The 20,857-nt window shown below is 38.5% G+C and overlaps 4 protein-coding genes across 5 annotated transcripts in view; 3 read left to right on the top strand and 1 right to left on the bottom strand.

Annotated features, from left to right (window-relative positions):
* Positions 1–1,066: 1,066 nt before the first annotated feature.
* Positions 1,067–9,262, top strand: LOC306883758 (transcription initiation factor TFIID subunit 7-like). 2 transcript variants are annotated; one of them, XM_079439215.1, is made up of 13 exons: positions 1,067–1,311; positions 1,480–1,513; positions 1,754–1,830; positions 2,827–2,905; positions 3,050–3,183; positions 3,341–3,458; positions 3,580–3,638; positions 4,091–4,163; positions 4,505–4,615; positions 4,689–4,883; positions 7,405–7,517; positions 8,037–8,096; positions 8,940–9,262. In XM_079439215.1, exons 2-13 carry the CDS (start codon positions 1,495–1,497, stop codon positions 8,982–8,984), a joined length of 1,083 nt encoding a protein of 360 aa, XP_079295341.1. In that variant the 5' UTR covers positions 1,067–1,311; positions 1,480–1,494; the 3' UTR covers positions 8,985–9,262. The 2 variants fall into 2 exon arrangements, with proteins under 2 accessions (XP_079295341.1, XP_079295342.1); XM_079439216.1 differs by having other exon boundaries at positions 1,104–1,379.
* Positions 9,263–9,793: 531 nt separating this feature from the next.
* Positions 9,794–13,808, top strand: LOC306883605 (aryl-hydrocarbon-interacting protein-like 1; the record flags this gene model as incomplete). Its single annotated transcript, XM_079438972.1, has 6 exons — positions 9,794–9,837; positions 10,483–10,642; positions 11,172–11,360; positions 11,624–11,800; positions 11,912–12,053; positions 13,555–13,808. The coding sequence occupies 6 exons, from the start codon at positions 9,794–9,796 to the stop codon at positions 13,806–13,808; spliced, it is 966 nt and encodes a 321-aa protein (XP_079295098.1).
* LOC306883756 (uncharacterized protein) lies at positions 12,492–16,610 on the top strand. Its single transcript, XM_079439213.1, has 4 exons — positions 12,492–13,358; positions 13,555–14,099; positions 14,918–15,059; positions 15,653–16,610. The coding sequence occupies exons 2-4, from the start codon at positions 13,977–13,979 to the stop codon at positions 16,366–16,368; spliced, it is 981 nt and encodes a 326-aa protein (XP_079295339.1). The 5' UTR covers positions 12,492–13,358; positions 13,555–13,976; the 3' UTR covers positions 16,369–16,610.
* Positions 16,512–20,857, bottom strand: part of drp2 (dystrophin related protein 2) — a 62,444-nt gene continuing 58,098 nt past the window's right edge. The window contains exon 22 of the mRNA XM_079439214.1: positions 16,512–20,378. The gene's annotated coding sequence lies outside the window, so the exon portion shown is untranslated. The remainder of the gene's footprint in view (positions 20,379–20,857) is intronic.

Below are 20,857 nucleotides of genomic sequence, written 5' to 3'. Positions count from 1 at the left end.
CATATTACACTATCATACTTTTTATTTTTTTTATTTAACACATACTTATTACATTTCAAATTTGCACCTAACATACCTGTACATACTGAATTGTTCATTTTGTATATTTGTCCATTATTTTTTTTATTATCTGTGTCCTGTCGCACTGTGGAGCTACTGTCACTAAAACTAATTCCTCGTATGTGCAAACATACCTCATTCTGATTCTGATTCTGATATTTTAGGACCTAAAACCTAATGTACAGACATGTTGAAATAAAAACACAGAAACTTACTTTTATCTTTCTTTATTTATTTCTAAAAACCACATATAGTAATCACATCGTCTCTCCTTTTAACCATTATCTTCATTTCTTACCAAACTACTCACACATCTAGAAGGAAGTAATATTTAACAAATTTCCCATGAATGTCAGTAAAATGTCTAAATTTATTTCTCTGTTAACTTTCTATAATTAATTATTGTATTTTACTGACCTTTTGTAACTATGCCCTACCTGCTCATAATGATATTTGCAGATAAATAGAGTGATATTGTTATTATTAACACAATATACCGGTAGCTTTCCCATAATGTTAGCCATAAAGTTTCCCATATATCTTGACCAACTATAAATGATACAGTGACACGTGATAAAAGCTTGGTTATGTAATTATTTATTTATTTAAATACATTATTTAAAAAAACAACATAAGTAATTGGTTTTCTGTTGCATTGACTCGAACTCGTACGCCTTATTGTTAGTTTTGTTTTTCTTTCTCGTGATCCACACATTTAAAGCTAAAAGAGTACTTCCCATACCGGGAGTCGAACCCGGGCCGCCTGGGTGAAAACCAGGAATCCTAACCGCTAGACCATATGGGACGGTGCATGCTGCAGCTGGTTTTTATTAATTCATTCTTGACAAATGCGCTATAATGATTGTTTTTACATTTTTTGGTATCATATTGTTCTTCTTATGGTCACATAAGTGTTCACCCAGTCTTTACATTCTCTGAAATTGTGTTAATAGACTTTAGCTTTCATGTTGTAGTGTTAGCAGCTGCTTCTCACACAACCGACAGCAGGTGTCAGTGAAGCGCTAACATACCTGAGCTTCCGCGAGACAGTTCGCCGAGGCACAGCAATGTTTATTTGTACCATTTTAGTTTCTGTCCCTCAAAATCTGTGTATTTACGTAGTGTATAATTCGCGATAACCTTTCAATTGCAACCATTTTATTCTCTGTGTATTTTAAAGAAACGAATGTTTAACAATTATCTGACGCTGTTGGATATTATAACGTTAGCCTGTTAGCTTCTCGTATTTCGGCGAGTAACGTTATTCTTATTAACACGCTTTTATTGCAATGCGCTTTTTAATATTTTATCACTCCAAAGCAAGTGTTATTCCTAAAATATGTTAACCGTTTTTTAAAACAGCCACCTCATTGTTTGCACACCTTTTGCTTTTATGTGTCTTTTTCTATTTTTGAGCAGAATTAGGAAGCAAAGATGACCTCAAAAACGAAAGGTAACTTGCATGCATACATTAGTGAATTCACTCTGTTTCTCTTCTAGTAACAAAAAAAGAGGTGTTGTCTAACTGTTTTAAACAAGTGAAAACAAGTATTCACATGGTATTCTGAGTTTCAAGATCGTGGTAATCATTTAGTGCCAACCTTGGTATTAACATTTAATAACCTCATATTTGTGTGTATGTGTAATAAATGTGAATGAATATGTAGTATTTCAAGACTTTTCTCTGTTTCAGTGGGAAAGGTGGGCTCCAAAAGCAAAGAAGATGCTCCTCATGAGCTGGAGAGTCAGTTTGTTCTGCGGCTCCCTCAGGTCAGTTTTTGTTTGTTTGTTTGTTTGTTCATTTTACTGACACACATCAGTGCAGACAGTATTTAAGTAATGTACACACTCTCTGAACAGTTCCATCAAGTGCATTTAAATAATCGATCTCTTTAGATCATTGTTGTTTGACTCATAATTATGCATATAAGAGTAACAAGACAAGTAACTTGATTTTATTGCGTTATTACATTAGGGCTGCAAAAGTGTATGTTTACATACTATATGTATGGGTACTGTGTATATTATGTATATATAAAAACACGTTTTTTTATATATTTGTATATATATATATATATATATATACTTGTATTTATATTATATTTTATATATAAATCTAGCATATTTTTCCTTAATACATACATATGTGTGTTATATATGCATAATAAATATACACAGTACACTCGCATATAGTAAACAAACTTTTATTTTGATGCAGCCCTAAATTACAAACAAATATAGTTTCATCGATATACATTGTTCCAGTCAAGACAAATGTTGTTAAACCATACATGAAGGAGCAAAATTCTCCAAGGCACAGTTATAATTAAATAAGACAAGCATGGGATACACTGGAACACAGGACATTATGAACAGTCCATTCAGTGAATATACATCATACTATGTAAATGTCATTTTATGTCAGAAAACAGACACAGACAAAAGGTTACATTTGTAATAAGATATCAGGGTAAATACACTAGTCTTTAAATGTTTGGGGTTGGTAAGATTATTAATTTAATTCTTTTTTAAAGAATTTGAAACCTTTATTCTGCAATGATACAATACATTGATTTAAATCTTTTCCATTTCAGATAAATGCTGTGCTTTCGATCTTTCTGTTCATCATAGAATTCTGAAAAAAATGTATCACAGTTTCCATAAAAAAATATGAAGCAGCTCAACTGTTTTTAATATTTATAAAAATAAGAAATTTCTTGAGCACCAAATCAGCATATTAAATGATTTTTGGATTTTTGTTTTTAGGAGTATGCCTCCACAGTCAGACGGATTGCTCAGTCTAGCAGCATGAACATGAAAGACAGGCTTACTATAGAGTTACATGGTAAGTAGAGTGCAAGCGAGAAATTCAGATGAACAAAGAAGTACTTTCCATTTACTTCAGCACATTACATTTTAAAAAGCCTCTGAATGTTGCCAATTTCTTTTGCAAAAATATTGCTCATGAAATTTGTTTCCATATTCCTAGCCGATGGTCGCCATGGGATTGTACGTGTGGATCGTGTCCCTTTAGCGTGTAAATTAGTGGATTTACCCTGCATCCTGGAGTCATTAAAAACGGTTGACAAAAAGACCTTCTATAAGACTGCTGATATCTGTCAGGTAAGACTTTAATAGAAGCTGCTGATAGAAGTTTCTTAGAGGGTCTTAAATTCAATTTCTCCTTTGCAGTCTTGGGTAACAGAGACAAGTCATTTAATGAGCTTCAGCACATCTACAAGGCCAAAACACTATTAATTCCCCTGCCTTCCTGTTTAAGATGCTGGTATGCACACTGGATGGAGACCTGTACCCCCCTCTAGAGGAGCCCACAGGCACTACAGACTCCAAATGCAAAAAGAAAGACAAGGACAAGAAATTTGTTTGGAACCATGGCAGTAAGTACCTCCCTCTCCTATACTGGAATTTCCCAGTAATTGTTTTGGAGTGAATGTTTAGACAGTCTATCAGTGCTAGATTAAACCCATTTTATATCCAATTACATCTGTCTCCTTCCAGTTACGCTTCCTCTGAAGAACACAAGGAAGAGGCGGTTCAGGAAGACAGCGAAGAAGAAGGTAACCTCATTTGGTTTTCCTCAAGCATTCTGTTGTTGTTTTTTTTTCCTAGGATTTTTCTGATGATTCTACAATCCTTTATCATCCCTAGTTGGGGAAAAAAATGTTTACTCTTGCAGGAAAAGAGAAATGAGTTCATGCTAAAAGCTACGATTTACATATAAATAAAGCATTACATCTTCATTTACCACCAAGGAATGCAGGAAAGCAATCTGGCTCTTCCTTTGATTGAAGTGACAGCAGCCGAGTTAGTGGCAGGTTCTTCTGACTCTAGAATAAATCTCAGCTACATTGCAGCTAGCTATTGACTCGGCTTCCTTTTTAATCACTAATGTGTTCTCTGGCGTGCAGCCAACCTCTACTGTTAGTACTATGTGTGCATCTGAATGCGTGCATGCAGTTTTTGGGAACGTGTTCCTTGGGGCTGTATTCTAACCTGATTTATCCTGCAGTACATCGAGTCTCCTGATGTGGAAAAGGAGGTGAAGAGGCTCTTGAGCACAGACGCCGAAGCCGTCAGTGTTCGTATCCTTTATTTCTTGCTTTTGTTTTCCCCTCTCATGTTGCTGCAAACCCAGTGCCACAAGAAATTTAGATGCAAATGTAATTACTAATGTAGAATTGAGCTTGTCTGTCATACTCAGCCTTGCCACCAGGTGGCAGATTTGTTCACGAATTAAATGGAGCACCTTGGCAAGAAATAGAGTCGGTTAAGCTCAGTATTACAGAAAAAAAGTGGCATGAGTCACGTATAAATTTGTGAAGCTCAGCAGAACAGTGATATAACAAACAGCAAAATGGCCTATTAACAAAACTCAGAGGATGAAAAGGGATTATTGATATTTGAACCTTGACCCTGTGGTCAGGATGGGAGGTGATTGCTGAGGATGAGACCAAAGAACCTGACAACAGCTTATCTCTGTCCAATTTGGAGTCTTCACCTGGAACCTCGGGACACAAGGGTCATGGCTCTTCAGGTGAGTGATCGCACAAGTCTGACTGCCTTTTATAGCTATATCTTCCCCTGTGTAAAGTTCTCTTCTAATTTAGTGCAACACGACGAGCTACGCGAGATCTTCAACGACATCAGCAGCAGCAGCGAGGATGAGGACGAGGAGGGTGACCGACACGAGGACGAAGATCTTAACATCATGGACACTGAAGACGACATGGTCAGGCAGCTCCACGAGAAACTGAACGAGACAGATGGAAGCAGAGATGAGAATGACCGCAACAGTCAGATCGGTAGGATGGTGGTACACGGGTTGTCTGATCAATTACAGTGCATCATCAGGACAGCAGCTCAAGCCCTATTTAAAACCACAATTCAGTATTGCAGGCAGACCAGCAGACAAACAACAGCCGACCTAGATTAGCATTTGAATGATGAGCCTGCTGCGGTATTTAGGTCAGATGGGTGTAGGCCTACCGGTTGTCTGGTGGTGTCTTTACCCATGCCAGTGAGTGACAGACATGCCTGACCTTGGCATCATCCCACAACCCTCTGTCTCTCAACTGGTAGGGTGCCTTCAACGTCACATTGGCACTTAACTGGGAAAAAATGAGCCATGCTGCTCAGAGCTATGCCTTCATATGTTTTGTTCACATAGCCTATTCTTCAAATCAAAAGGTTTAGCTATAGAGTTTCCTTCTTAAAGGGATAGTTCACCCTAAAATTAAAATGCTGTCATTAATTACTCACCCTCATGTGGTTCCAAACCTGTAAGACCTTTGTTCATCTTCAGAACACAAATATTATATATTAAATATTTTATATTAAATATTTTTAATAAATTCCGAGAGCTCTCTGACCCTCCCATAGCCTGATCAAGGTCTAGAAATGTAGTAAGGACATCGTTAAATGAAGGAATGATGCATTTATATAGCGCTTTATTGTGTATTGCTGTACACCCAAAGTGCTTTACAATCATGAGGGGGGTTCTCTCCTCAACCACCACCAGTGTGCAGCATCCACTTGGATGATGCGATGGCAGCCACAGTACAATAGCGCCAGTGCGCTCACCACACACCAGCTACAGGTGGAGAGGAGAGAGAGATAGAGCCAATCAAGTGTATGGGGATTATTAGGAGGCCATGATAGACAAGGGCCAGTAGAGGGAATTTGTCCAGGACACCGGGGTTATACCCCTACTCTTTACGAGAAGTGCCATGGGATTTTTAATGACCACAGAGAGTCAAGACCTCGGTTTAACGTCTCATCCGAAAGACGGTCCATGTGACATCAGTGGTTCAACCGTAATTTACGAAGCTTCAAGAATACTTTTCGTGCGTAAAGAAAACAAAAATAACGACTTTATTCAACATTTCATCTTTTCTGCATCAACGTGGTGCCATTTTGGAGAGTTTCACAGACGTAAACTACATATGTACGCAGATACGTTGTTTACATTCAGGTCAAAACGTAAACAACGTATCCGTGTACATACGTTGTTTACATATGTGATGCTCTCCAAAATGGTTCCAGGACGCGGAGGAAACGAATTGCTGAATAAAGTCTTTTTTTTTGTTTTCTTTGAGCACAAAAGTATTCTCGTAGCTTCGTAAAATAGCGGTTGAACCACTGATGTCACATGGATTATTTTAACGTTTCTGGACCTTGATCATGTTAAGATCCTTGCTGTCTATGGGATGGTCAGAGTTCATCAAAAATATCTGAATCTGTGTTCCGAAGATGAACAAAGGTCTTTTGGGTTTGGAACGACATGAAGGTGAGTAATTAATGACAGAATTTTCATTTTTGGTTGAACTATCCCTTTAAGTTAGATGTCTTTTCAAGAGTGTTGTTGTTTCCGTACTAAAATTCTATTCCAATAGACTGTAATAAGATGCCAGGGCTGCACTTCTCAAAGCATCGTAAGCCTAAATTGCATGTAGCTCCATTGGTTACAATGGGTCTACGATGTACTTAAGCTTACAATGCTTTTGGGAAATGCAGCCCAGTTCAGTCCTATTTAAAATGGTATTGTCCTTAAAAGACAAAAACTATCTGTAAATAATTAAGGGATAGTTCACCCAAAAATGAAAATTTGATGTTAATCTGCTTACCCCCAGGCCATCCAAGATGTAGGTGACTTTGTTTCTTCAGTAGAACATAAACAGTGGGACCCACGGCTTTGAGAGTAAAAGCAACGATTTGAGTTAAAAATCTTCGTTTGTGTTCTACTGAAGAAACAAAGTGACCTACATCTTGGATCCCCTGGGGGTAAGCAGATAAACATAAAAATCCCTTTAACACTGTTTTATTGACACATTCGAAATGTGCCAACAATACCTAAAAAATTCTGTCTAGGTAGATCGCTTAATTGGATTTGAAAAAGTTATGTTCTCGTGACAAATAATACCACATCTAACTGGTATGTATCTTCTATTGTAAGTCAAATTCTGCATGTCCAAATTAATTTTTTATATATTATACTTTATATATTATCCACAATTCAAGAGGCATTTTCTTGATATCTTGCTGTGTATGCCCTCAATGGAAATAGGTTTTAGAATTCCCTGTCTCTGAGAGTGCAGAACATAAGAGGTGGTGTTCAGTATTTATGCAGCCTGAAGGGGTTGCACAGTTAAGAGTGTGAAGAATTCACAGATAATTGGGACCTTTTGATTACATGAGCATTTGCAGATTAACTAGCTCTCGAACATAAAATAGAGCTCAATTTGACATCCAGGGTCTATGACTAAACTGTATTCGTGTTAACTAGGGCTCGTGTGAAGGGCTCACAATCTCTTATTTGATCTGCAGTAATGGAGTATCAGATGCAGATCAGCAATTTGAAGGCCAAGCTTCAGGACACACGTAACCGCAAGAAGGAACAGGAGAAATTGATAATGGAGGTGGAAAATCAAGCCCTGAGGGTGAGTTTCATTTACCAGCACTAAACTAAATTTCTGGCACGGTACATTGTGTAAACACATAGCCTTGGTGACACTGTTTTTATGCAGTACAGCCCTTTAAATAGCCTTGAATAAACCTAAGGAGGCATGTTTTTGCTGTCTTTTTAAGGCATAAATATTACATTTCTGCCTTTAGCTGCTTTTACATAACTCACAAAAAAGCATAAAATTCATTGCTCTGGCAGCTGCTCCATTGGGAGGATTTAGACGCTGTGGAATGGGGTTGGACGTGTGGTTTAACAGTGTCACTTCGGTTGGCCTGTGTGCACTATGCTGGCTAAATTTGTCCACGGTTATTGTAGTCACAGGGGACAGGGAAAGGTCATACATGTCTGAGGTCCATTCACAGGGTCACAAATCAAATACATGTGTGTACAAGCGGTTAAGACATTCACAAATGGCCAGCATCAAAACAGCATACTGTCAGCTAGATAAAGTCTCTCTCTCTCTCTCTCTCTCTCTCTCCTTTCCTTATTACAGGATCGTTTCCAGGGTCATTTGAATGGTATGATTCATCAAGAAGAGCAAGAGATGGAACAGGTGAGTCTGCATACAAACCCAAATTCTGCATGCATTTGAACTGGGTAAAAATATTTTTCCAATTAATCATGATTTGAAAAATCTCAATATTCATTCTTTAAATTCCCAAGACCTTTTACTCCATGCCATTGTGACCAGTGCATTTTGATTCACAAACAAATAACTCTTATAAATTGGACCTTTTAGTAAAACATACAGTGCAACCAGTGTAGTCAGATTCCTGAACAAATTATTCATGTGAACTGGTTCTTTTTGGTGAATCAGAAGCATGCAACACAACTATAGCATAGTCAAATTCACAAACAAATGACTCTTTAGAGTCTGTCCTTTTAATTTATCATTTAAAAAAAAGACATGATTATCATATATACGCATCTATTCCCAGTTTAACTTACAGCAATAACTGAGTGATCTATTTTATATATATGATCAAATCTATATTATAACGTAAAATACACCCAGATGAATTGTAATCAAATCATATAGAACTGAGAGCTTTTTAATTGGAATCTAATTTATATTAATTCCCCTAATGCATGTAAAATGTCAAATCCAAGACTTAATTCCACATATTCCCATTGCTCTTGGTGAGAGTCGTTTTCTGTATGTAATATCGGAGAGTGTAAAAAAAAAAAAAAACTAGACACACATACATGCTATACTGATTCACCATAACCCTTGGCCAATGTCAGTTTCTGCAGTCAGTGTTTGTTTATGCCCTAAACTGACAATGGCTTGATGGAAAAAAGTAACAACGTTGGAGGTATTGTTGAACATGTTGCACTTAGCCTTTAATTATACCCCTACTGCTAGCCATCCATCACTGCTATTCTGTTCCAACAGCTGGCCTCCCTTCAAGAGCAGCTGGACTCGCTGATCGAGAAGTGATGCTCACGATTACCAAGATACTGCAATACAACGACTCTGACCAGAGGCGACTGCTGAACACATCACTGACTCTACTGCATGTATTAGCTAAATTTGAATATCCCATGTGTGTTGAGATTTACAAAAAATTGTCAACATATTCAACTGAAGGCTCATCACACAAGTTTCTTCTCGTGCAAGATTGTATTTGTACTTTTTGTGACTTTATTTGTGTCTATAAACCTTTAGAAAATGCCGTTTTTTTTGTTTTTTTTTAATAAAATCATATTTGAAATGGTTTTGTTAGCATATTTCTTCTGCTCAGTAAGTCTGCAAATTTGTAAGCTACTCTCATTATGGTGGTCAACAAACTGGAAAATCATACTAGAGACTTCTAGATGATTCTGTCTGCAGTAGTTCCCACTGAATTATGCTAGCAAACTCTTTCTGGGATTACTGAACTCTATTGCCTTCCAGAATGATCTCGGCTGTCTCCATACTCTGAGTTCTGCTCTCTGGTCACCCATCCCTTCACTTCTTACAGGGATTATACTGAAGATTCAGGGGGTTGAAGGATTAGCCAAGGCAGATTAAAGTGGCTATCCTCAACCTGGTAATCCAGCCATCTGTCAGAAAGCAGTCAGGCAGCATTGGGCTGCAGGATGTGATTTGTCTCTCTTCCTCAGCTTGCTAATTAACACTGCCAAGGACCAGCTCTCACAGGCTATAGGACATCAGGACTGTTTCAATAAAGAAACACTCTTCTAAAGAGTTTAAAATGCAAGAGACGTATTTGGTTGACCATCCTGGAGTAAAAAAGAAGATTCTGTATGGAGGTCAAGGACCATTGCCGCATTTTCCGAAGGGAACCAAGGTAAGATGTATATATAGTCCTGAATAGCGCTTTGAGTGGACGTTTGTTTGGATGGGTTCTTGTCTTAACCATTTGCTTTGATTAGAAATGGCTGTATCTTGATTCTACTGATAATAAAAAGATTTTATTATGTGACAAACCATTTGGTGCATATAATTGCACAAAAGTTTGGCATCCTATCATTTTGGACAGCGGCGTATCTGTGCCAGGTGACGTTTTTCCCATACTTGTCCAGCCATATGGCCCTCAGCCTTGAGAGGATGACAAACATTTTCCATGACAATGCCAACATTAATCTCTTCATTTACCAGCTGTGCTCTGTATTCACTCTGTGTGCTCCTGTTCCATCAAGGTGTCTGTATCAACATGCTTAAAAAAAAAAAAAAAAGATTACATTTAAATGTCTTATAATGAAAGTAAAATTGGACCAGGATGCTATTAGGATGGCATGAAGAAAAATACATTCTGGCCTGCTTAAAAACCCTGCACTTTTCTCTGCAACCCATACAAACATGCACAGAGTAGCAAGTTAAAAGATGCACATGACGTACTAAGCAGGAAAAATATCTCTGCTCTTTCTTAATCCTGTTCTTATTCTTTTTTTCCTCTGCCTTCCTACCCACAAAGCTGGTGTTCCACTTTCAGACTGCTGGACAACTTTGAAAGAACAGCGATTGACGACAGTCGCAAAAATAAGCATCCCACAGAGATTTTCGTGGGGAAGATGTTCAAGATGGAGGTGTGGGAGGTGCTGTTAACCTCCATGAGGATTGGAGAGGTGGCAGAGTTTTGGTGTGATGCTACTGTAAGTGTTTGAAATCAAACTAAACCTCTTGTTGTGCCTCCTGCTGTTTTTCCCTTTCTATAGGTATAATCACATCCGCTTCAATTGGATCTCAATTAATCCTCAAATAAGAATGGAGGAGAATGTGTCTGATGTATTATGCACCTTTGGCTGCTTCCTATCAACATTCACTTTTGCTGTTTTCTCTAAATATTCCAAGGAAATTAAAAGTCCATCCTGCAAGTCAAATGAGACTAAAGATTCTGGTTAGATGGTTGATGTAGAAATAAGTTGAAAGAAAGGTCATGTTACCTGCAATGCTCCCCACTACTGCATCTTTAAGCACCACAGCAAGAGAAATCAGTTATAATTGTGAGTTTGCCGCGTATGAATGTTGTGCAGTTAAAACAGTATGTACCACAAAATAAAGGCAATAAGAAAATATATTTCGGGTTCTCCTAGAGGCTGCAAGCAAAAATCAAACAATTCTTAGGTAATTCTGTAGGAAACACTGGCATGTTATGTTATTTATTTATATTTTTTTATGCAGCACACAGGTCTTTATCCTATCGTGTCAAAAGGGATGCGACTGGCTGCTCAGGGAAAGGATCCTCTAGAGGGCCAAAAACACACATGCGGCATGGGAAACTTGTTTTACTACCATTCGACAGGCTTTCCAGAGCTTGATGAGATAATGAGGACACCTCAGCCTCTAATCTTCATCATGGAACTAATCTCGGTGGGTCAGGTGTATTCACACAGTGCAAGAAAACAAGCAAATACATGCACGCACCCTTGCACAAAACCACGCTCATACACTCGTTCTAGTTCCACTCCTCCACCTCCAACAGATTTCTCACTGCAACCCAAACAGAGCGTAACAGAATGTTACACAATAAAGTGCTACACGCCAGGAAAGAAATGCTGTTCCCAATTCTCAGACCATGTTTTCAATCCTCAACCAAGCGAGACGAGCATGCTTCAATTCTTTGTCTACCTCAGGTGGGCGACCCGTTCTCTTACCAGCGGGAGTCTTGGATGATGGAGAAGGATGAGAAGCTAAAGCTTGTGCCCTCGCTACATCTTTTGGGCAACGCTTTGGTCAAGCAGGGTCGTTTCCGTGAAGCTGCAGAAAAGTACCAAGAGGCTGTGGTTCTGCTGCGAACAGTCCAATCCAGGGTAAAGGAAAAACAAAATGACATGGATATTATTAGGGGTCTGCAGAGAAACCAATAAAAAAACATACAGACATCGATGAGTGCACATGAGTTTGTTTCCCTTCCTCTGTAGGAGATGCCTGGAGATGAAGACTACATTAATCTGGACAGGCTTATCATTCCACTTGTACTGAACTACTGCCAGTGCATGTTAGAGCTGGAGGAACATTACGAGGTCATAGAACATACGACAGAGCTCCTGGACAAACACAAAGGTAGGCCAGCTTGTTAGCATAAACCAAATGGTTGAGGTTTTGCTTGTTAGCATGACCCAGTTCGCTCCTGCTGGTAACATGATGCTGTAGCTACCCTGTTTTTTACCATTGACAGCCATTAAAAAGTAGACCTTTATAGAGAGTGCTGCAGGAAAGACATATTTTTGTCGGCCAATTTGGAAGTTAGCATTACTTTTGACAAAAAGCCAGTAATCCAGTTTTTGGCTTATTGCAGAAAAGTTCATGATGTTCACACCAAGGATGATAATAAAGATAACGATAAAGATGTACTTCTAAAAATCCACACCACAGCTATAACGATAAATGAACAGAGAAACAATATTGTTGGAATCACTTTCAGAACGATTTTTTACATCTTTTACCACAGGCCTTATTTCAGGCATTTAAGCATAACCCACTGACTGCTAAATTGTTTCCGGTTTTTAGGACTCCTCCCTGCTTCACTCTTTTTAACTAAATAAAATGAACTAAATTAAACCATGCATTTAATTCTGTAATACATTACTAACAGGAAATCAAACATCAACTCCCATAAAAAGTCATCGGATCCACAGACAATGACAACCAGTGCAAATTAGTAAGAGTCACATGGCATTTAATTTGAGGTATGAACAAACCCTATTCCCTATAGCATTACTGACCACCGTGAGAATTGGCCCTTTGCTTTGCTTTTTGAGTATCATAATTAATCCAGTTGCATTCACATTCATAATTACAGTTGGCAGCATGCATAGTAATCTTCGTCCTCGGTGGTTTGGATTTGTTTAAGCTTGGCTGGTTGCATGAGGAGTAGGGACAGGAGTTGGTCTGTGTAAGCCCTCTTGAAGCATGTGAAGTGACAGATGTATCGTCTCTTGCGGTAGCTCCAGAGGCAGCGTGGGTAGCTCTCCTAATGAGCCTTATGCATATGCAGCCGGCAGAATGACGTCGGCCTCCTGCACTTCCCTTTTTCGAAGACACTTTCTCCCATTTCCCCATCCCCTCTAATTCTAGCTATTCGTTTCATTCTGCCGCGCCCCATGTGTTACCCACACCTTGTTGTCTTTTTCAGTTCAAATCTTCCATCTTTGCTCTCTTTAACATTTCTCTCTTGTCACCTAGGGATCTCATCCTTTTGAAATGTGCTCACAGAATCTGCTGTTTTTTTTGCCAGAGGCGGGAAAGTCTGTTTAAATGTTGGCAGAGTGAAAGATTTAGTAAAGGGCATGATCAAATGAAAGATGGGGAGAGCCGTCAATGGGGAATCTTAACCAGGCTCTCGAGCACACTCAGACCAAAGATTAGGTGGGTGTACTTTGTGTCTGACTTGGGCTAAATCAACAGTGCATGTGTAGCAAGGTTCCTTTTTTAATACAGCACTTTTTAAGATAACATATGGATATGAATGCACATACACATCGTTCAGAAAGACAATGCACCCTCAGTAAATAAGTAACAGATTGCAGAATTAAATTATAGTCCCATTATTGATCTTTTCCAGACTGTGTCAAGGCCTACTACAAGCGAGCAAAGGCCTATGCGGCTGTGTGGAGTGAGAGGGAGGCCAGGAGAGACTTCCAGATGGTGGCCAACCTAGACATCACACTGTCTCCATTGGTGCAAAGAGAACTCAATCTTCTCTCTGAGAGAATGAAGGAAAAATACTGGGAGGATAAAGAAAGGTACTGGAACATCCTGAAAGAAAGAGAAAAGGAACCAGAGAAGAAAGACATCTCTGAGATGGATGCAAAATAGGAAAGTAGGGGGGAACATTCTGAGTTCCCTGAAGAGGTCAATGATGCTGAGGAGGGAGAGAATCCATCTATAGCACAGGAAAACAAGCATGACACCAAAAGTGAAGAGTCGGCAGAGGAGGCCAATCACAGGATATCAGCTCTGACCGAGGGCAAAGACTGGCAGCAGATGCTACGGCTAATTATGCTGCTCCAAGACGAAGGCAGCTTCAATGTGAAAGAGCATAAATACACTGAGGCCACTGCTAAATTCAAGGAGGCTCTGGAATACGTAGACCATCTCCAAACTAAGGTGAGCTTGCTGAATGAAAGTACAGTACAGGATTGATTGTAGAGATCATCGGTGCAGCCCTTGTTTATTATACACTTGATAGCTGTAGAAGGCACTGAGGACAAGCCCCACCATTTTTTGAAAAAAATTAAATCATAAAATATCAAGAGCCAATTTAAAACCATGTAGAAGCCTCTTAATTTAGTATTACACTGAAAGTGCAAGCGATAGTGGTAATCTAAAAAAGCTAGTGTCCACTTACCTGAAAACTACTGGGCAAATATAAAACTGTCCGAATAATATTCATGACCAAGCCGAAAAGGGTTCGAATATATTTTGTTCGCACATTTTAGATCATTCTTATAGCCAAGTGATACCTTCTAATGGTAAACATCACTATTACTAATGCGTAAACATAAGACTGGGAATTTGAACAACCCCTTGCTTACAAGTATTAATTCTGAGTAACTGTCATGAATGGTCTCAAATCATGTGGCTTGTTTAGAAGTGTACTGTCGCTTTTCATCAGACTTTCTAAATTGATGGAGTGACCTGAACCATGAAAGACTATATCATAGATGAATGGACTAAACACCCACACAAAACATTACAGTATCAAAATACCCATATTCAAAACACCTTATCAACCTCACAACCACTCACATTTTCCTCAGAACATATAAAATATAGTAAATATATACCTTCCCATATCCCAGAGGAGATGTACAATGGGATCCAAAAACTGCTTAGCAGGAACGACAGGGAAGCATAACAAATTCCCATGGGGAATCAGCAACCCAGTGCTCACTTAGCCATATCTATCCCTCTGTGTTTTTGAGGTGGAACATAAAGGAGAAGACTGGGAATCTCTAGAGAAAGTCCATCTGCCACTCTGTCTAAACCTCAGTCAGTGTAAGCTGGAGCTTGGGGAATACCAAGAAGTGATGGATCTCAACTCTAAACTGCTGAAGAAACATAAAGGTGAGCTTATACACTCATTTACTGCAGAAATAGACATTGACCAGGAGTGTCCAATTCTACTCCTGGAAGTCTACTTTCCTGTCCTGTCCACTTTTGCTCCAGTATACCTGCCTGGAAGTTTCAAGTGATCCTAAAGTCCTTGATTAGCTGGTTCAGTTGTGTTTAATTAAGGTTAGGCTAAACTCTGCTGCCACTAGGAGCAGGGTTAGACACCATAGACCATGATATAGACACAAATGTTGTTTCGGGTTAAGCAGCAGCATGGCAGCAGATATAGATTCTTCACCACCCAATGCGAGCCGGCCAATTGCTCTATTATTGCCTGTAGTAAAAACAGCCTTGAGCTATGTCAGTTAGCATTTACTACACTCTTCCGTTAGCAGCCACATCTCAATGCTTCACTTTGTCAGTGGTTCCAGGAAGTTGAACCAATTGAATCATTCACCATATTGAGTTATTCCCCAGTATCTCCATCCAGCCCCCTATGTAAAGAGTGAAAACTGTTGTTTACTTTTGAATGAATTATTTATCATGAAGCCAATGCAACATGGCAAGACCTAGTCTTCACTCTCTCACTTTCATCTCTACCGCAGACAATCTAAAAGCTGTGTACCAGCGGGCCCTGGCTCACGCCGCATTATGTAACGAAGACGAGGCCCACAGGGATTTCAGTAGGGTCCTGCAACTGGATCCCAAATTCAAACCCATTGTCAAGCAGGAGATTAAGAAGATGAGTGAGAACATAAGAATGAAGTGCATCAATGAAAACAAAAACTACTGGACAAGCACTCAGGAGAAGTGGGAAAAGAAGGTGCAGGCCAAGAGAGGAAAGAAGATGAAGAAAGGAGTGACATGGGCGGATGACAGTAAAATGTCGGGAAGGAACGATGAAGGACAACTGGCAAGATCAGGCTGCGGTGACAACTCAGAGGAGAGCTGCAGTGTGAAAGAAGGTAATAAAGATGAAGGACAGGATGAGAATAAAAACTGCAAGAACAAAAAGGACGAGAGCTCTCTGACCCTGAAAGAAGCAAAACAGAAAACTGTGGCTGTAGATAAAGACAGGGATTCAGTCCAAAGCAATGTGCTGGGAGATAGTACACAGAGATCACAGACAGATAGCGGGGCCACTGAAACTCTACTGACCAATGACATTACAAAGAAAAATGATGGCCAGGATGAGATCACAGAAGAAAAACAAGAATCTCCCGCAAAGCCAGACAAAGATGCAAGCAGTGGAGCATCAAGGGAAGAAAGACTGACGGACACGACTGGAGATGATGAAACCGAGGAAAGCTACGGAATTTAACATGGAGAAGACAAGTTGAGGAACCAACAGGACAGCATCACCTGCAAGACCTGGGAAATTCACCAAAAATATTAAACGCGAACAGAAAAAGAAACAGATTAAATGCCATCATCTGAAAAAAACAAAAACAAACCAGACCAGTTGTATAACAAATAAAAATTTATTTCTTTGTACACAATGAGTAGAAAGCAGCCAGTAACTCAGTACTTTTTAAAACGCCTTCCTTTCACATTTTGTACAGATTAAAAACACAAAAACAAAAAAACTAGGACATTAATTATGGTGTTAATAATTAAAAATAAAACTGCATTGCACATGAAAATCAAAACATAAAAAAACACAACGCATATATTGCAGGGACACAAATAATACAACACATGTCATGGTGTGTAATGATGATGCCACAGGTTCAGAGGTTACGCCAGTAAATGCCCTGTTGTGTAGTTCAATATTACAAACAAGCCTGCAAATCCAGAGACATATTGGGGTCGTGACACACAGGTCTGCTACATACAAACAAAAATAATGAGTGTATTTGTTAATTTGGTAGATGGCTAAATATAGCTCAGGCAGCGTTTAGCAATGCTTTAAAAATCCACAAAATATTTCCTTCTGTAATTTAACACATCCCACAAATTCAGCACATTTAAATTTTCTAAAAGTAGACAAGGGAATAATTAGGAGTTAAAAAGATCATATTAAGGAAAAATGGATACACATATATGCCAGAATGGAGAATTATAATATTTTGCAAATGGTAAGCATATAGAAGAATTTCCATGTATTACATAATGCTACATGATTTGCTACCATGTTGAAGCTCTATATATCATAATTTGTAAAAATGTTTAATAAATCATCTCCCTTTCTACAGGCTTAAAGGTAGTTTTCTTAATCAGAATTTTGTCTTGCTTTCTATTAAACTGATCTAAATATACTTAAAACATGATTCATTTATTTGAAAAACTATTTTGTAGTTTTTATTACTTCTTTTCAGAGAATATATTGAATCCTTTTTTTTCCGATTGGATATGAATTATACGATTTGGACATTTATTAAGAAAATTAAACTTCAAATTTTAGCCATTTTACTTAAGATGTAAAATATGCTTTCGGATAAGATTGGGTAAAAAATAAAATACTTAATTGCATAGGCCTATCTCAGTCATAGTATTAAATTTAGTAAATGTATCTTGTTTTAAGGATGTTTGGATATTGTACTTAGGAAAAAAGCCAAAAATAAATATATTTTTGCAGTGTCGAAATGACTTCAGACAATCCACACGTTCAGAGCCCTGAATCAGTTGAGACTGTTTGGCATGGAATGGAGAGAGAGCAAGAGAAAGAAACCGAATCGCAATGTGCATACTTCAATGTGTGCGTTTGTATGTGTGAGGTGCTTTTGTCCTGAAGAAACACTGGAATGATAAATGGGTGTCGCTGTGGATAGAACACCAGATGTTGATCTTAATGAGGAACCATGCAAGTTAAACAGAGGCAGGCATATGGGGCGGAGGGGACCCGAGTTTCTCCCTCTCTCTCTCTTCCTCCATATGCTTATTTGTATCTCCTCCATTATGAAGTCACCCCACCTTTCTAAAGACCAACCTGCAGCGCTGTGTCCTTGAGGACAGTTCCTTAGCAACCGCATCAAAACAAACAGAAAGCTCGACACTGTGATGTAAAATGAGATCACAATGCGTGTGAAAGGAAGCCGGCGATGGCGCAGTGGGATTCAAGCAAAACCTACAGTGCAACAGGGGTCACTTTGTGTTTTTATGGAAAAGGGGAGCGCAAGGAATCGCTATACTTCCAACATGTTTGCCAAAACAAATGGAGAGCATCTCTTGCTCTCTCAGCTGCAATAATCTCATTCCTGTTCGCAGGGGCTGCAGTGCCACAACCCATCACAGTGAATATTTACACACTCTCTTTCCCATTTGAGGTCTTTTTCAAACCGTATGTCTTCCCGCTCGCAATCTTTTTCTCTTTTCTACTCGCTACACCCCCAGCATCTTCTCTGCGCATATAAATCTGACACCCCACAGTAAATCACTCCACAAAAAAGCCTTTGTTCTCTGTTTACAAAGAGCATGATCCATTTGCCATCCTCCTCCCTTGGCATAATGTAAAATAATCCTTCCACAAGCTCACTTTCATTTTCGTCCTTAGATTGTGGAAATGCTGAGATCTGGAGAACAGCATTTGGTAAACAAAACACTTACATCAGGAAGACAATAAGACAGAGATGTAAGGCTGGTATTCTTTAGAAAAAGAAATAAGTGGGAGCTTTGAAATCTTAAGGCATAATAAGAGCTGTGCTGGGTTTAAAATGAGCCAAAGTTAAAAAAAGGGCCGAACCTGGCGTCAACTCATCTCCTTGGGTATCTACTTGCTTGTTCATGCCACGCTGGACAGCTGTAATTTAACGGCGAGTGCTCTGACAACAAAACAACACTACAAAACTCAATTCCTGAAAGACCTTTTTCTTGTGAAAACCAACAGCTGAGAAATTCGCTCATCTCCTCAATAGATCCTTTCTGTACGAGTGGCTACACTACAAAATCAATTTATTAATCAAGGTTGTGTCATGTTTTCCAATAGAAATAGCAAACATCCTTAAAAACAAGGTGCATTTATCTGAGAAGCAATTTTAGGAATAGATGTGATCTCAGTCAATACAGTTTTTTCCTCCTTGATTTAAGCATAAATCTCACTAAATTTAGTTAGAAATGTTTTGGGTTCAATAAAAGTTATGCTCAATCGACAAAATTCAATGCATAATGTCTGCTACCACAGAAAATAATTTAAACTCAAGTTTTTAAAAACAAAAAAGGCATAATTTTTTGCTAGTTTAATTAGGACATAATTAGTTACATAATATTTCAACAAAAGTAAATACACTTGATTTGAAGAGTTGGGGTTGGTAAGATTTTTTCTATGTTTTTTTTTAAAGAAGTCTCTTATCCTCACCATGGTTTAATTTTTTTTTTAAAACAGTAACTGTAAAATATTATTACAAACTAACATAACTGTTTATTTAAAAATGTATTTATTCCAGTGATGACAACACTGAATTTTCAGCAGCTATTACTTCAGTCTTCACTGTCACATGATCCTTCAGAAATCATTCTAATATGCAGATTTAGTGTTCAAGACGCGTTTCTTATCAGTTCTGAAAACAGTTGTGCTGTTTAATATTTAGTTGATTCTTTGCTGAACAGTAATTTCAAAAGAAAAATATCTTCCTGGCCCATACTTTTGAATGGTAGTGTATGCTGTTTGAAAGATGTTTATATATTTGTGATAAAAACAAGGCAAAACACTGATCAAGAAAATTATTTTTGCAGTGTGTGTCTGTGTATATATATGCATTTATTATTTGAAAGAGAAAAAGAACGTCAGGGCAGGAGCATAATGCTCATGGGCACTTTGGCATCTTAAATAAATGATAGCCTCAACAGAATATGTGTCATCCTTACAGTGTAAATAAGCTTGCTGTGTCCTGACAGTTCAGAGGAATATGCTCTTTTCTGCTTCGCAGAACAAGGGCCACGCATTGCCAAGCATGACTTGCCATCGGTATATGTGTATATTTGTATTTATGTGCATGAGTGAGTCACAGAAAATAGTAAACCATTTTCAAAACAGAAAAGAAAAAAAATAAACGTACACACAGAGAAGTTGCTGGCACAGGGACCTAAGGTGAGATCCCCCTTCTGCGTGGTGTAAGTCCTGTTTGTGGTTCTTGTGCTGTACTGATGAAGCCACACACTTTGCATTACTACACAGGTTAGCACAGTGTCCGGATCACTGCAGGCCTTTGGCACCATGTAAACATTAGTTTGTTTAGTTAGCACTCAGATATCCCACAGCTCTTTGGGATTGGCAAATAAGCACAGGCTGAGAAGGTTGTCTTGAACTCTTCTTGCTGCCGCCTCATCTGTTCATGGATTCTCCAGCCCCGCATTCTCAAGACCCTGCCCACAGTAAGATGAGCAATACAACGCCTGAAAAATGCAAGAAGGATGTTACATCATCCAGACAGATCAACAGAAAGCTGAAACATCAAATGTAAAGATCATAAATGTTTTCAAATAGAGTTCCCTTTAACACACTGGATAGCAGGCAGTTTTAAGTACTGCATCTGCATCACATACTAAAATAAAACACCTTTTAAAGAAATGGTTCAGCCAAAAATAAACCTATATGACTTTCTTTCCTTTCATAGAGCACAAATGTCTTCTGAAGACTGTCAGGAACAGACTCGTAATTGTTTTTGCTGAACATCTTACTGCTTTTATCTTGCAAGATGCATCATGCAAGATTTTAAATTAATTAGGTCCAACATCACTGGTTCTTAAGTGTATTGTAGCCAATTGAGAAATGTTTGAAAGAGAAAATAATTAAATTGAGAATTAAACAACGTCTTTTCATTCTGGTTTGCACTGAAATCATATCATACTGCTTCAGAATACAGTGAATGAGT

The sequence above is a fragment of the Barbus barbus genome (assembly GCF_936440315.1).
Source record: "Barbus barbus genome assembly, chromosome: 17".
In the NCBI taxonomy this organism is placed as follows: Eukaryota; Metazoa; Chordata; class Actinopteri; order Cypriniformes; family Cyprinidae; genus Barbus; species Barbus barbus.
Note: the sequence above shows the minus strand (reverse complement) of the source record. Positions and strands in the feature narration are given on the sequence as shown.